Source organism: Neofelis nebulosa, chromosome 9 (genome assembly GCF_028018385.1).
Source record: "Neofelis nebulosa isolate mNeoNeb1 chromosome 9, mNeoNeb1.pri, whole genome shotgun sequence".
Classification (NCBI taxonomy): domain Eukaryota; kingdom Metazoa; phylum Chordata; class Mammalia; order Carnivora; family Felidae; genus Neofelis; species Neofelis nebulosa.
In genome coordinates this window covers 141,478,108-141,491,170 of record NC_080790.1, presented here as the reverse complement: position 1 = coordinate 141,491,170, position 13,063 = coordinate 141,478,108, and the positions used below count along the sequence as shown (strand labels likewise).

The 13,063-nt window shown below is 64.5% G+C and overlaps 1 protein-coding gene across 1 annotated transcript; it reads left to right on the top strand.

Annotated features, from left to right (window-relative positions):
• Window positions 1–10,151: 10,151 nt before the first annotated feature.
• SOX18 (SRY-box transcription factor 18) lies at window positions 10,152–12,039 on the top strand. The gene is made up of 2 exons (XM_058686305.1): window positions 10,152–10,778; window positions 10,915–12,039. Exons 1-2 carry the CDS (start codon window positions 10,421–10,423, stop codon window positions 11,745–11,747), a joined length of 1,191 nt encoding a protein of 396 aa, XP_058542288.1. The 5' UTR covers window positions 10,152–10,420; the 3' UTR covers window positions 11,748–12,039.
• Window positions 12,040–13,063: the final 1,024 nt, after the last annotated feature.

Below are 13,063 nucleotides of genomic sequence, written 5' to 3'. Positions count from 1 at the left end.
GTAGTTCTCGCGGCCGCCCGCCTCGCGCGCGCTCGCCACGCGCTGAACCACAACTCCCAGAAACCATGCGGCTCGGCATGGCTTCCTGGGGAGTGTAGTCCTGACGCGGGCCGTCGCCGAAGGACGACGGGCCCGGAGGACTCACAATCCCACGAGCCCCCGCGCGAGGCGGTTAGCCGGCGGAGGGCGCTGCGGTAGCGCGAGGCCAGAACGTGAGTCCCGGCCCCTGCGCGACCCCGAGGAAGTCCCACCCCGGCCCTCCGCCCGGGAGCTGCCCGGGGTCCAGATACGTGGGACCCACAAAGGCACCTTGGGGTCCGTCCCCTATCTCCATCCGCTTCGAACGCTCCTCTTCCACCTTCGGCCGTCCGGGGACAGCCGGACCCGGCGGGAGACCTCCCCCCCTCCCCCCGACCCCACCCCACCCCCAAGCCTGCGCGGACCCCCTGCGCTCTCTGGCCTGGATTCTGGCCCCTGAGCCCTGGTGCGGGGCGCCCGGAGGTGGGAGGGAGCAGTAGCCGGATGCAGGGTTTGGAAGAAGCCGGGGCTGCGGTTCAGAAGGTGCCGGGGGACTTGGGAGAGGCCGCTTGGGCAAGGCTCCTGCCTCAGGAGTCAGCTACCGGCTGTGAATCCCGGGCTCTGCCCTTGGGACCAGTCGTTAACCGCTGTGCGCCTCGGTCTTCCCATGTGTGAAACGAAGATGGTAACATTGTCTGCCTCGGAGGGCTGCTCTCAGGACGATGTGAGTTGGTACAAATCATGCGTTGAGAACAACAGATCAGGGGACACAGCGTGAGCAGTTCAGTGGTCACCTTTGCTGCTGGAGGTCCCTGGGAGTGGCCACACGGTACTCAAGTCGGAGGGATGGCGCTGGCAGTGAGAGAGCTGGGGAGGGGCAGAGCTCGCATCCCCTCCAGATGTCTGCCCCTTCCTCAGTGATGCAGATGCTGAGTGGTTTGCCGGACAGGGCACAGTTCTAGGGCGAGGGTAGAAGCCAGAGAACTGACGTCTATAGTGTTGTGGGCCCCACATTCGCTAAATTTCAGACCAAGTAATTGTGAGACCAGGTGCCTGGGTGACTCAGTCGGTTAACCTTCTGACTCTTGATTTCAGCTCAGGTCATGGTGTCCCTCTGTTGTCAGATCAAGCCCTGCGTCTGGCTCCATGGTGAGTGTGGAGCCTGCTTGGGATTCTGTCTCTCCCTCTCTTTCTGCCTCTCCCCTGCTCGTTTGCATGTGCTCTGTCTCTCTCTCAAAAAATAAATAAACCTTAAAAAAAAAGTGACTCTAATGCGTGACCTAGGGAGCTGGTGAAGAATGAAGACCCTTGCTTCTTGTAACCCAAGGGTGGGGCCCTGAGGTCTTTGCCCTCTGTCGACAGGGGCAGAAGCACAGAACTGTGGCCAACCAGGGTGGACTCTGAACAGTGGGCACCCAGAGGCGGGCGGGGGCTCAGGAGGCCGGGGGGCTGTGTTCCAAGTGTGCAGGTGGTGCAGACGGAGCCGTAACTGGGAGGTGGCCGGTGGTCTGGAGTTTGTGCCCAGCTCCATGGCTTTGTCCGCGCTGCTGGGAAGAACAGAGGCAGTCACAGGACAGGGACTGTGCGGGGTTAGGGGGAGACGGGGCAGGTCTGGGAGCTGAAGAGGCGGACTTGGTGGGGTGGCAGGGAGAGCAGGACGCAGTCTCAACCTGGGGCTCAGGGACCAACACCCTGTCAGGAAGAAACCAGGTGGGAAGGAATCTTCATGTCCTTCCCGTTGACCTCTAGTGGAAGCGTATTGTCCCTTTGGTTTTGAATGAAGCGATGGCCCACATCTCACAGCAGTGCCAGGACTGGCCACAGCACAGACGGGAGCCACTTCCCTCCACGGCCACCCTGCCGGTGCCCCAGGTGGTCACTGCTGCCGGAATCTGCAGCGGTGAAGAAGCGCTTAGGTTTCCGTGTCACACGTTTTTTGTTTTTCTGTATCACACGTTTTAGGAAATCCTTTGGTAGCTGTGTAGCACTGTAACTGGTTTCCTTTGTAACCCTATGAATTTGACTTTCTGCTCGGGCCCCATGACATGGCACCAGAGTAAGGTCATGGGCCAGAGAAGAGGCTGTCAGCTGAGAACTAGGGCCCTTCCGCTACGCAGCCACGGTGAGAATCCTGGGCCTCCTGCCTTGGACCCTTTCTCCCCCACGAGAAACCAGGTGGTCTCCAGCAAAAGACTGGGCTGCAAGGCTGCAGTGGGGTGGCCCAGGGTGGGGCAGGTGTTGGGGAGGAGGACAGAATAGGTGGGGCTGGGTGGCAGAGGAGGCAGGGTGCTTCCAAGCTGGAGACCTGGAGGCCACAGCCCTTCCCCTGTGACAGGAGCCCTGAGCCATGGTGCAGTCCAGGGTATGGCCCCATGCTGCATGCATGAGTGCCCAGGGACCAAGTAGGGTGATCCTGCCGGGAGGCCTCTGTGGCCCTTGATGAACGAGCAGCGGCCTCTAGGTGGCGGGAGGGAGCCACAGACCAGCAGGCCAGCCAGCTACCCACCACCCTACCCCTTCGGAGGCCAATTCTGGCCACAACTGAGAAGTGGCCAGAGTGGGGCTGTGCTTAGTCGTGCAGAGAGACCCTCACCTGTGGGGGCTGTAGGTGGATCCCACCCTCGCTAGGACAGCACCCACCAACCCCAAAATTCTCAGTATTCCACTTCAGAAGTTCCTGGTCACGGGGCCCCTCATGAGTTCACGACCTTTGGAACCTTGCTTAGGATGTTCACAGCCCACCGCAGACCCCTCGTGGACCCTCTTCAACCTTGGGAACTTACTCCCCAACAAGCCGCCTGAGCCCCTGGGGCCATCCAGCACCCTCAGAAAACTGGTCAAAGAGGGTAGTGTCACAACCACGGGATTCTCCCGGGGGGAGTGGTATGTAAACCTCGCTGTACACCTACTAGGGGGGTACCCCTACTAGGGGACTCCAGGGCGGGGGCCTTCCTGGTCCCCTTCCTGGTCCAGGCCTCCTACCCTGACCCCTCTGCAAACGAAGAACTTCATTTCCCCCGTCTAGCCACACGCAACAGGGGAGACAGTTGCTCACGTGTGCACACGCTGGCCATACCTGAGGGTGCACGTGCACAGACACTCAAAACCCCCTGGGACTGTCCACGACCTGGCTCCCAAGGACTGTCAGCTGGGAAAACCAGGCCTTCGTTCCAACCGCACCTGCAGCCCAAGACACCTAATAGCTGCTCAGTAAATATGTGTTTCATGAAGGAAGGAAAAAACAATAACCCGCAGTGGGTGGGCAGTAAGAGACCCACACTTACCAGCCACCACCCAGCAAGGGAGCCCTAAAGGCAGGCCCCACCCCCACCCCCAGGGAGGGCCAGCTCCGGGCTGATGTCTCCTGCTGCTTTAGGCCAAAGGCCTGACCCACAGATCTAGAACCAGATGGGGCCCTCCCTCCAGGACTCCCAGCATCTCCTGCTAAGATGGGCTGAAGCAGGGGAGGGGGGTGTGGGGGCAGAGAGTTGAGAGCTGAGTCAAGGCAGGTCCGGGCTGGACTGGGTTAGGAGACCATGAGCCGTGAAAATGTAGACGTGTGGGTGGAGGTCCAGCAGCTCCCGATCGGAGGTCAGAGGTGAAGGGGAACCAGCAAGAAGCAGAGAGGAACCCCCAAGGGACGGAAGGCAGCGTGCACTCCTTCCCAGACCCTCCCTGCCTGTCTTACTCCAGAAGGCCCTCCTGGACCCTCCGCAGGCCGCCTGGAAGTGAGGGTACCCAAGACGGCGCCATGGGGCAGCCCCCAGAGAAGAGAGCTGCACGGGCCGGCCCTCAGGAGCCCTCCTCTGTGTGGAGCCCGGCCCTACCCTGGGGGCTCAGGGGGAGGCACAGCCCCGACAGGGACCTGGGGACACCCCAGCGACACCCCCAGGGTCCACCACACATAGGCTGGACCACACCTTTGGCCCAGAGGCCTGCCCCTCCCCCATCCTCAGTCCGGAAACATCGGAAGCTCAGGCCATTTATTTTTCTATTTGCGTCCCCCGCCCCCTGCTCGCCCAAAGCCGGCCATGACCCAAGCAGGTCGCATCCGTGCTTCCTTTCTGGCTGAGGCAGGGGCCTCAGTGGGAAGGCCCAAGCCACTGAACTCACATCGAGCCCCACCTCTTGCTTCCCATGGCCACAGGGTGTGGGGGCATCTTGCAGCCCCAGAAGCCCCCACACGTTGTCCACTACCCTTAGGCAGCTCTCCCCGGGCCTAGGTGACCAGCTGTTTCTACATCCACCGGACCCCCCAGGCCGCCAGGGCAGCCACCACGGTGTCACTGCGGGGCCGTGACCCCAGCCAACCCCATCAGGGCTTCCCTCAGATCCTGGCCTCTGAAGTCAGCCAGGGCAGTGACCAGAGACTCATGCCCAGCAAGAGGCCTCATCCCGTGCACCAGCAGATATCTCGGCTCTGCCGCTGCAGCAGCCCTCTCTCTGGACCTCAGTCTCCCAGTCTGCAGAATGGGAAGAGCTGCCCACCCAGGGTAGCATCTATAGGAAAGTCCCCAGTCCAGCCCATAACCTTGGCCCAGGCCCAGCTCCCTCCCCCAGAGGCAGCACTTGGGGGAGGCAGAAGGCATCCCCCAGAGGCCACATGCAGTCCTGGCGGCCTGCTCCAGGCTCTAACAATGTGCTTCCCCCCCACACAATTCCCAGAAACGCAGCCTCCCTGCCCTGCCAGCCAGCCTGGCGGCCACTCCACCCTCCCCATCCCCAGGGGCCCCAGGCGGGGGGTGGGGGGTGGGGGTGTCGGGGGTGGTCACGGGCCATAGGCGAAAGGAGGCAGTCTCACTCCCAGGGCACCAAACCCGGGGGTCCCCAAGGTAGCTTCTCCCAGGGGTCCAGGCACACCAATCCTGCCCTCCTGGAGGGGGACCAAGGAAACTCCTCAGGGAGGCAGTTTTCGGCTGAGGAGCGAGGCCTGCTCCGGGAGCTGCCCTCCTCCCCTTCTCTCCTGATACTAAGTCCATCCTTCCTGAGCCGCACATCTCCACACAGCAGCTGAGCTGAGGCTGTGAAAACTAAGTCACATCACACCCCTCCTCTGCTCAAAACCCTCCTAAAGTGACCAACTCTCCTTCAGAGGAAAAAAAAAAAAAAAAGAGAGAGAGACCCTCCCAGGCCCCACACAGCAACCTGTCCCCTCCCTTCTGCACTCCCCACTTATCCTACATACCAGCACACCTCTGTGACCCAGGGCCTTTGCACGTGCTGCTCATGCTGTGTAAAACACTCTTCTCTGTGCATCCCCTCATCTCTTTCACATGTTTCCTTCTGGGGTTGGCTCAAAAGTGACCTCACGGAACAACAGGTCGCAAGCCCCCCTGACACAGCGCCTCCTTCCTCTTCCACATCTGCCAGCACCCTTCTTGCACATCACAGCCTGGCACCCCATATTCTAACCTGCTTGTGGATTTGTTGATTGTCTGTCCCTCTCTATCGGAACAGGAAACCGCACCCCCAACCCTGGGCAAGGACCTGGGTCTGTTTTGTTCACTGCCAGACCCCCATCTCATAGAACAGAGCTGGGTTCGTAGCAGGCACATAGAAACAAACGAATGAATGCATGAATGAATGATTCTTGCCCTTGAGTGAGGGCCACTTGTCAAAGCCACTTGTCAGCACAGCTAGGGCAGCAGCAGCAAAGAAGTATAGCTGCAGGGCCCTCGGGGGGCTCTGCGCCTTCTCTCCACCATTCCCAGAACAGCTGAGGACTGTCACCAGACCCTGGCAGGAGAGAGGCCCAGCCATCCGAGGGCAGAGAGGTCAGGGTGGGCACTGCCCAGGATACCCACAGCGCCCCTCCCCACGTGGGACACCCAGACAGCCCCCCCCTCTGCTTCTCCAAGAGCCCCTGGGGGGCCGGGGGGGTGCAGGGCACAAGTCCTATAGGGCTAGGACACCGGCAGACCCAGGCCCAGGCCACGCTGACGTGAATAAAGACAGCCATGCCAGCAGCTGCCCTGTGCCCTCACTGGGGGGCACTGGGGGCAGAGTGGGACAGAAGCTCCAGGCCTGGCCCGCCGGACGACCGGACAGACAGAGTGTCTGGCGCCTGCTCAGGCAGCCTGGCCCTCGGCTCCCTCCTCACAGCTGTGGCCTTCCTTCCTGAGCTGGCGTTTCCTGGCTCCTCCCTGCTGTTGCCACGGAAACCTAGAGCCCGGTTCCCATGGAGCCCCTGCTGAGGCTGAGTGGGGCCCACACAGCTCGCAGAAACCCCCAGGACACACATGGCCACACAACGCCCCCCCCCCCCCCCCGCCAGGGCTCACACAGCCCAACACCCCAACTCAGCGCAACACCCCAGCCTGGGCACCTTGACCGTCTACGGAAGTCACTCCTCCCACGTGGGACCCAAGGCTCATCTGTCGCCCTCCAGACACCCACAAGGCCCTGTGCCTCTCAACCCAGAGAAGCCCCCCCCCACACCTGCTCAGCCCTGCCAGCCCCCCCAGCACTCAGGGGCAGAGCCTCACCAAGCACCTGAAGGGCCCACAGTGACACCATCACGTCCACCCCCTCTGCTCATCCAAAAGGCTCCAGACCCTCAGCCAGTCCGACACCCCCCAGAGCACGCTGACACCCTCATTCCCACAACACCCAGCCCAGCCTGTGGACTCAGGTCCACACGCCTGCGGCCAACTGTGACGCCAAAGCTGACACTCTCGAGAGCTGCTGCCTATGAGCCTGAGCACCCAGACCTGCTTCCTCACCCCCACCCCCACCCCCACCTTCTCCCAGGGGCAAGGCCCAAAGTTCAGAACCCCCGTGGTTCTGTGCACAGCAGGACCAGCATCCTAGGGCTGAGAGCAAGAAGGCACGGGGCGGGGCAAGCCAGCTGTCCTCAGGCATGAGCTCCGGTGTCCACCTGAACCAGGCCTGTCGCTGGGCGAGGGACCCCCCCATGCACATGCACGTGCCCACTTGGTACTAGGCCATTGGGCAGCCTCCTCAGAAGCCCTGAGCCCTGCACAAAGGTTGAGGCTGATCCTGCGCCTTGCCTCCCCCACCCCCCACCCCCGCCCCAGCCCCTGGAGCGGCCTCAAGGAGGACCAGGACAAGGGCCGGGCCCAGAGCCCTGGTCTCAATGACCACAGGGTGGGATCTGACGCGAGCAGCCTGGCTGTAAAGCCAAGGTCTCAGAAGACAAGAGAGTCCCTTCTACCTGGACCTGTGTCTAACAGGGACCCCCACCCCCACCCTCCAGGAGAAGGAGGGTCCGGCCCCAAGGGACTGGGTAATTGGTCCCAGCCTCCCTGCTCCTGCAGCAGCCAGGGCTGGGTGGGTGGGAGCCTGTGAGGTCTGTGCCCCGGGCAGCGCCTGGGAGGTCTGCCACTCCCAGAGCCCAGCCAACCCCCCACCCAGCACGGAGGGGGACTGCCCAGCATTCTCTGGTCCTGGCTGAGAGAGGAAGTGGGTGGAGGGCGGGGAGGGCAGTGTCCACTCGGCCCTCGGGCCAGCCCCACGCTTGCAGGGAAAGCTTGCCCCTCTACTCCCCCTTTCTTTCTGGGGAGCTGGGGGCTGCAGACAAGGCCCCCACAAGGGTGAGCAGTAGCCAAGCTGGGCCAGGTCAGACAGAGATGGGTTCTGGAGGCAGAGGAATGCCCCGGACTCACGACTCACCCCCACTTCGGACAGAGCTGGGGCCACTCCAGAGAAGTCTTGGGGACCCCTCCCTTGGTAGGTGTTGAGGGTGAGGCCTTCACTGAGCAGGACCCCTATTCCACACCCTGTGGGACCCCATCTCACGGCAGGGTCCAGCCTCTGTCTGGCTCCTACGGCCTTGGGCAGACTCCAACACTAGAGCCAACCTCACTCCACACTCAGGCAGACAGACACACAGACCTTCACCACCACGCAGACACAGAGACCACACACAAACACACAAACACGCACAGCTGATGCCCCTCCCCCCAGAACAGCTGACCACACCCACACCAGCCCTTGTATAGCGCTGGGGGAGTCCCCCAGCCCTGTTCCTCCGAGGTCAGGGCCACCCCGACTGCAGTCCCCACCCCCAGCTCCGCCACTGTCTTCCCGTCCGGACCGTGGGCCAGAGCCACGGTCCTCACCCCTGCCACGCAGCACACACAGGAGGGTGGCCTGACCCCAAAGAGGTAGGGGGCACCCCAAGAGGCTCTCCTCTTGCCCCACCCAGCCCCGGCCCACAGGACACGACAGCTGGCCCCCCCCTGAGCAGCACAAGGTGCTACTCTGCCAAGAGGGAGGGTCCTCGGCTGGCGCCAGATGAGGCGGCAACCCTGGGGGATGCGGGGCGCTGCCCTGGCGAGGTAGCGCTGGGTGCTGCAACCGCTGGTGGCTAACCGCTCCTGGAGCAGCTTGGTCAAACCTGGGCTTTCGGGAGCTGCAGAGGGCCAGGCAGGGCCCGGGGGGGGGGGGGGGACTGAAAATGCATCCCGATGTGGGGGGAGGCCGCAGTGGAGGACCCAGTGGGCCTCCTCCCCGAGCCCCAGTGACCGTCATCCCAGAGAGCTGCTGCCCTCGCCAAGCCAGGCCCTGGGAAGCCCAGACCACACCCGGCAGGGCAAAGGTAGTCTCTGCCGGGTGCCGGCTCCCGGCTCCCGGGACCCATCCTTCGACCCACAGTCTTCCTCGCGCATCGCCCCTCCCGTCAGGATGCCCAGTCCACCCTCTTACACTGGTCGGACGGGAGCTGGCCCTGCCAGGAGAGGCCCGTGGGCCTGTGGGCTCCCAGGCTGGGGAGCCCTGTGGGGCCACCCCGGGGCCCCATGTTCTTTCCTGCTAACCTTCCCCCTCGACCCAGAGAACCCACTTCTGGCGCCTTGACTGCTCCCAGTGGAGCGCAGGCTCCACGTTGCGGATTAAGCTCTGGGGCCCGGGGCATCCGGAAAACAGTCTGGGACGCACGACGCTCTAGTCCTCCGGCCAACGGACAAGACGCTACACGACAGAACCCGATGAGGGGACAGGACGGACATCCGACAGCCCTCGGGTTGAGGGACCCCTGTCGGGCTGTGGGTCTTTCCCACGGGGGGAAAGCTCAGGAGCAGGCAATGGGGGGAGCCATCCCACTCACAAGCGCTGCCTACGTGCCCTAGCCCAGGGTCGCTGACACCCGTGGCCCTGAGCCACGGAGCTGCCAGCACCTGGGGCAGAGGCTCCGCGACACGGGAAGGAGGGCTGCCGAGCTCCCAGGCTGCAAACAGTTGTGCAGGAGCGAAAACTCAGATCCCACCCCAGAGCTGGAAAGCACACTCCTCCCACCCCCAAGAGAACGCCCCTCAGCAGGAGGGTAGGGAAACAGCCCTCAGGGAGACCCCTCGGACTCCTCAGCTTCTGGAGCCCAAGCCACTCCTGGACTGCCAGGAAGCTCCTCTGGAAACGCTCGCAGGCCTGGCGGCCCAGGGGAGGGGCTCCCCCGCTCCCCTCCACCTGCCCCAGCCCTGGATCCAGCTTCACTCTAATGTGGCAGCGGTGGCCCCAGCAGGGCAGGGCAACCAGTTACCACTGGTCCCACCCCCTGACCCCAACGGGTCCCGGAGGGGAGGAGGAACAAGGCCGCGGGCTCAGCGCCTTCCCTGGAGGCTCCTCTGCCCTCTGGGCTCCCTCCCACTGTGGGAAGCGTCCGGGGCACCTACTGCTGAGGTTTGACCTGTTTGCAGTGGGTTTGGGAGTGATGGAGGGGGCACGAAGACCAACTCTTTTAACTCCATGGACAGACAGGAGGAGCTCGAAGCCCCCAGTCGTGAAGACTCCACATGTACGGGAGGGGTGGGGGCCACGATACCCTGGGGTTATCCAGAACACGCTCTCCCAAGACACAGGGCGCTTTCCCCAAAGTGCCCGGTACTTTTGAGCTAGACTCCAGGAAGCGTTCTTGGAAAGCTTCCCAGGAACATGGGGTTAAAATATGTCCCACTCACGGGGGGGGGGGGGGGGGGGAGTGGGGGTGGGCAGCCAGCCTCCCCCAGTTGCCGTCTGGGGGTCTGACTCCGTGGGTGGGGACGGCACCTCGTCTCTGCAAGTCTGACAGTCCCCGCGAGGACGCCCCCTTCCAAGCTCCAGCCCACATCGGCGGCCCGTTCCCACTGTGTGTGTGTGTTGGGAGGGGGGCGGGTGGCGGTCCCTCCTTCAGAGAGGGTGCGGGGGCAGCCGCGCGAAGGAGGCTGCGGTGGAATCCGGAGGGCCGGAGAAGAAAGGGAGCCCCCGGGGAGGGGGCGGCCCCAGCCCGCCCCGCCCCGCCCCGCCGCCTATTGGCCCCGCGCCGCTATATCTGGGCGCCCACCCGGCCCGAGGCCACCGCCGTCTCCACCGCCGTCCGCCCTGCCCTCCGAGCCCGGCTCCCGAAGTGCCCGCTCTCCCACCCTCCGCGCTCCCGCGCTCCGTTCCGCCCAGGCCGCGCCCAGCTGGAATGCAGAGATCGCCGCCCGGCTACGGCGCACAGGACGACCCGCCAGCCCGCCGCGACTGTGCATGGGCCCCGGGACCCGGGGCCGCCGCTGAGCCGCGCGGCCTCCCCGCCGCCCCCGCCGCCCTCGCCGCGCCCGCCGCTCCCGCCTCGCCGCCCAGCCCGCAGCGCAGCCCGACGCGAAGCCCCGAGCCGGGGCGCTATGGCCTCAGCCCGGCCGGCCGCGGGGAGCGCCAGGCTGCCGACGAGTCGCGCATCCGGCGGCCCATGAACGCCTTCATGGTGTGGGCGAAGGACGAGCGCAAGCGGCTGGCGCAGCAGAACCCGGACCTCCACAACGCGGTGCTCAGCAAGATGCTGGGTGAGGGGCGCGGGGGCGCGGACGCGCGGGGAAGGGCGCGGGGCGGGGGTGGGGGGCGGGGGGTGGGGGGAGGGACCTGGGGCCGGGCCGGGCGGGGGCCGGGCGGGGCCCGCTGACCCGCACCCACGGTCCGCAGGCAAGGCGTGGAAGGAGCTGAGCGCGGCGGAGAAGCGGCCCTTCGTGGAGGAGGCGGAGCGGCTGCGCGTGCAGCACCTGCGGGACCACCCCAACTACAAGTACCGGCCGCGCCGCAAGAAGCAGGCGCGCAAGGCCCGGCGGCTGGAGCCCGGCCTCCTGCTCCCGGGCCTGGCGCCCCCCCCGCCGCCGCCGCCGCCGCCGCCGCCGCCGCCGCCCCCCGAGCCCTTCTCCGCGGCGCCCGGCGCGGCCCGTGCCTTCCGCGAGCTGCCCCCGCTGGGCGCCGAGTTCGACGGCCTGGGGCTGCCCACGCCCGAGCGCTCGCCGCTGGACGGCCTGGAGCCCGGCGAGGCCGCCTTCTTCCCGCCGCCCGCGGCGCCCGAGGACTGCGCGCTCCGAGCCTTCCGCGCGCCCTACGCGCCCGCCGAGCTGCCCCGGGACCCCGGCGGCGGCTACGGGGCGCCCGCGGCCGAGGCGCTCAGGACCGCGCCGGCTCCCGCCGCGCCGCTCGCCGGCCTCTACTACGGCGCCCTGGCCGCGCCCGCAGCCGGCCCGTTCCCCGGCCCGCTGTCGCCGCCCCCCGAGGCCCCCCCGCCCGAGGGCGCCGAGACGCTGGGGCCCAGCGCCGACCTGTGGGCCGACGTGGACCTCACCGAGTTCGACCAGTACCTCAACTGCGGCCGGACTCGGCCCGACGCCGCCGGGCTCCCGTACCACGTGGCGCTGGCCAAGCTGGGCCCGCGCGCCATGTCCTGCCCCGAGGAGAGCAGCCTGATCGCCGCGCTGTCCGACGCCAGCAGCGCCGTCTACTACAGCGCCTGCATCTCGGGTTGAGCGGCCGCCGCCGCCGCCGCCGCCGCCGCGCGGGCCCGCCCGGCATCTCTCCAGGGCGCGCGCGTTTCGGCTACTCCCGGGCGCCCTGCGAGGGTGCCTCCCACGTGCCCTGGGGCCTTTCCCGGAATCCCAGGCCTGGGACCTGTTGGCTGGCCCTGCTAGGGTTAACTCTTTGAAGCGTCTAATGCTTTCCTTGCAGTGTATTTTCTAGAATCAGGCTGTATTTTTCGCTTTGCCTTTTTTATACACGTAATACAACATATTTAATTTTTAATTAAACTTTTAAACTTTTTCTTCCAAGGGGTTTCACTGACCAAAAGCACCAATGTAGCAATATGAGGAATACCGGTATTTGTTTGCTTTAAAGGAGGAGCAGGATCTGCACCCCCCCCCTCCCCCCGGACCAGGCGAGGCCACAATAAAGTGACTCGCTCTTTCCTCTGCATACCCGAGTCTGTGGTTGTTGGGGGAAGGGGGAATGGACCCTGGCCTTGCCGTTTCCCAGAGCCTCCTGGGAGACTGCCCCCCAGCTTGGCCCCCAAAACACCCACCTCTCCATCCTTCCAGGATGCTCCTCCCCCGACAGAGTTGGTGGGAGGCATGAGGTGCAGGCACTCCCCACCCCCCCTTCCATTCCCCTCCTCTCCCAACCCCCCTTTTTAATTCGAGCGTAATAGGGGTTGGCGATGCCCCCACACCTCCATCCATGTTTCATTATCCTCAGCTCTTTTAAAACTTTCTTCAAAATAAATAAATTAAGTTAAATTAAAAATAAATACATAAATACAACTTCCTTCACACCTGGGGACTACTTCTCAGGACTGTGCTCCTCTCCAAAGGAGGCTGGCAGGGTGGACAACTATATGCCCACCCCACCCCCGCCGCAGGGCCCTGTCATTCTTAAACCAGTGTCCCCGGAGTGGGCAGCCCCACGTCACACCCATGCTGCTTCCCGGTCACAGGTCAACGACCCGAGCAGGGAGGCTCAGGCCCCGATTCTGGAGCTCTCAGCCAGCCCTTCTCCCCTCCCAACAGAACTGGGCCTCCTCTTTCCACACTTCCTGGTCTCCTAGCCCCTTTCTCTGCCCCCCTCCCTGGCGAGCTGACATGCAAAAGTCAGTCCTAGCTCAGTCTCCCATGCATCTGGGAGCACGGGCTTCTGTGAGTCACGTGGGTTCTGTACGATGCTGAGTGCAGCTGAGCCCGATTCTCCCCGCACACGTGTGAGCCAGTGTGTGCAAGCATGTGTGTGTACGTGAGGCTCTGAGCATGGGTGTGATGCTGTGACACTGACCATCCACGCTTACTGTGTCTGT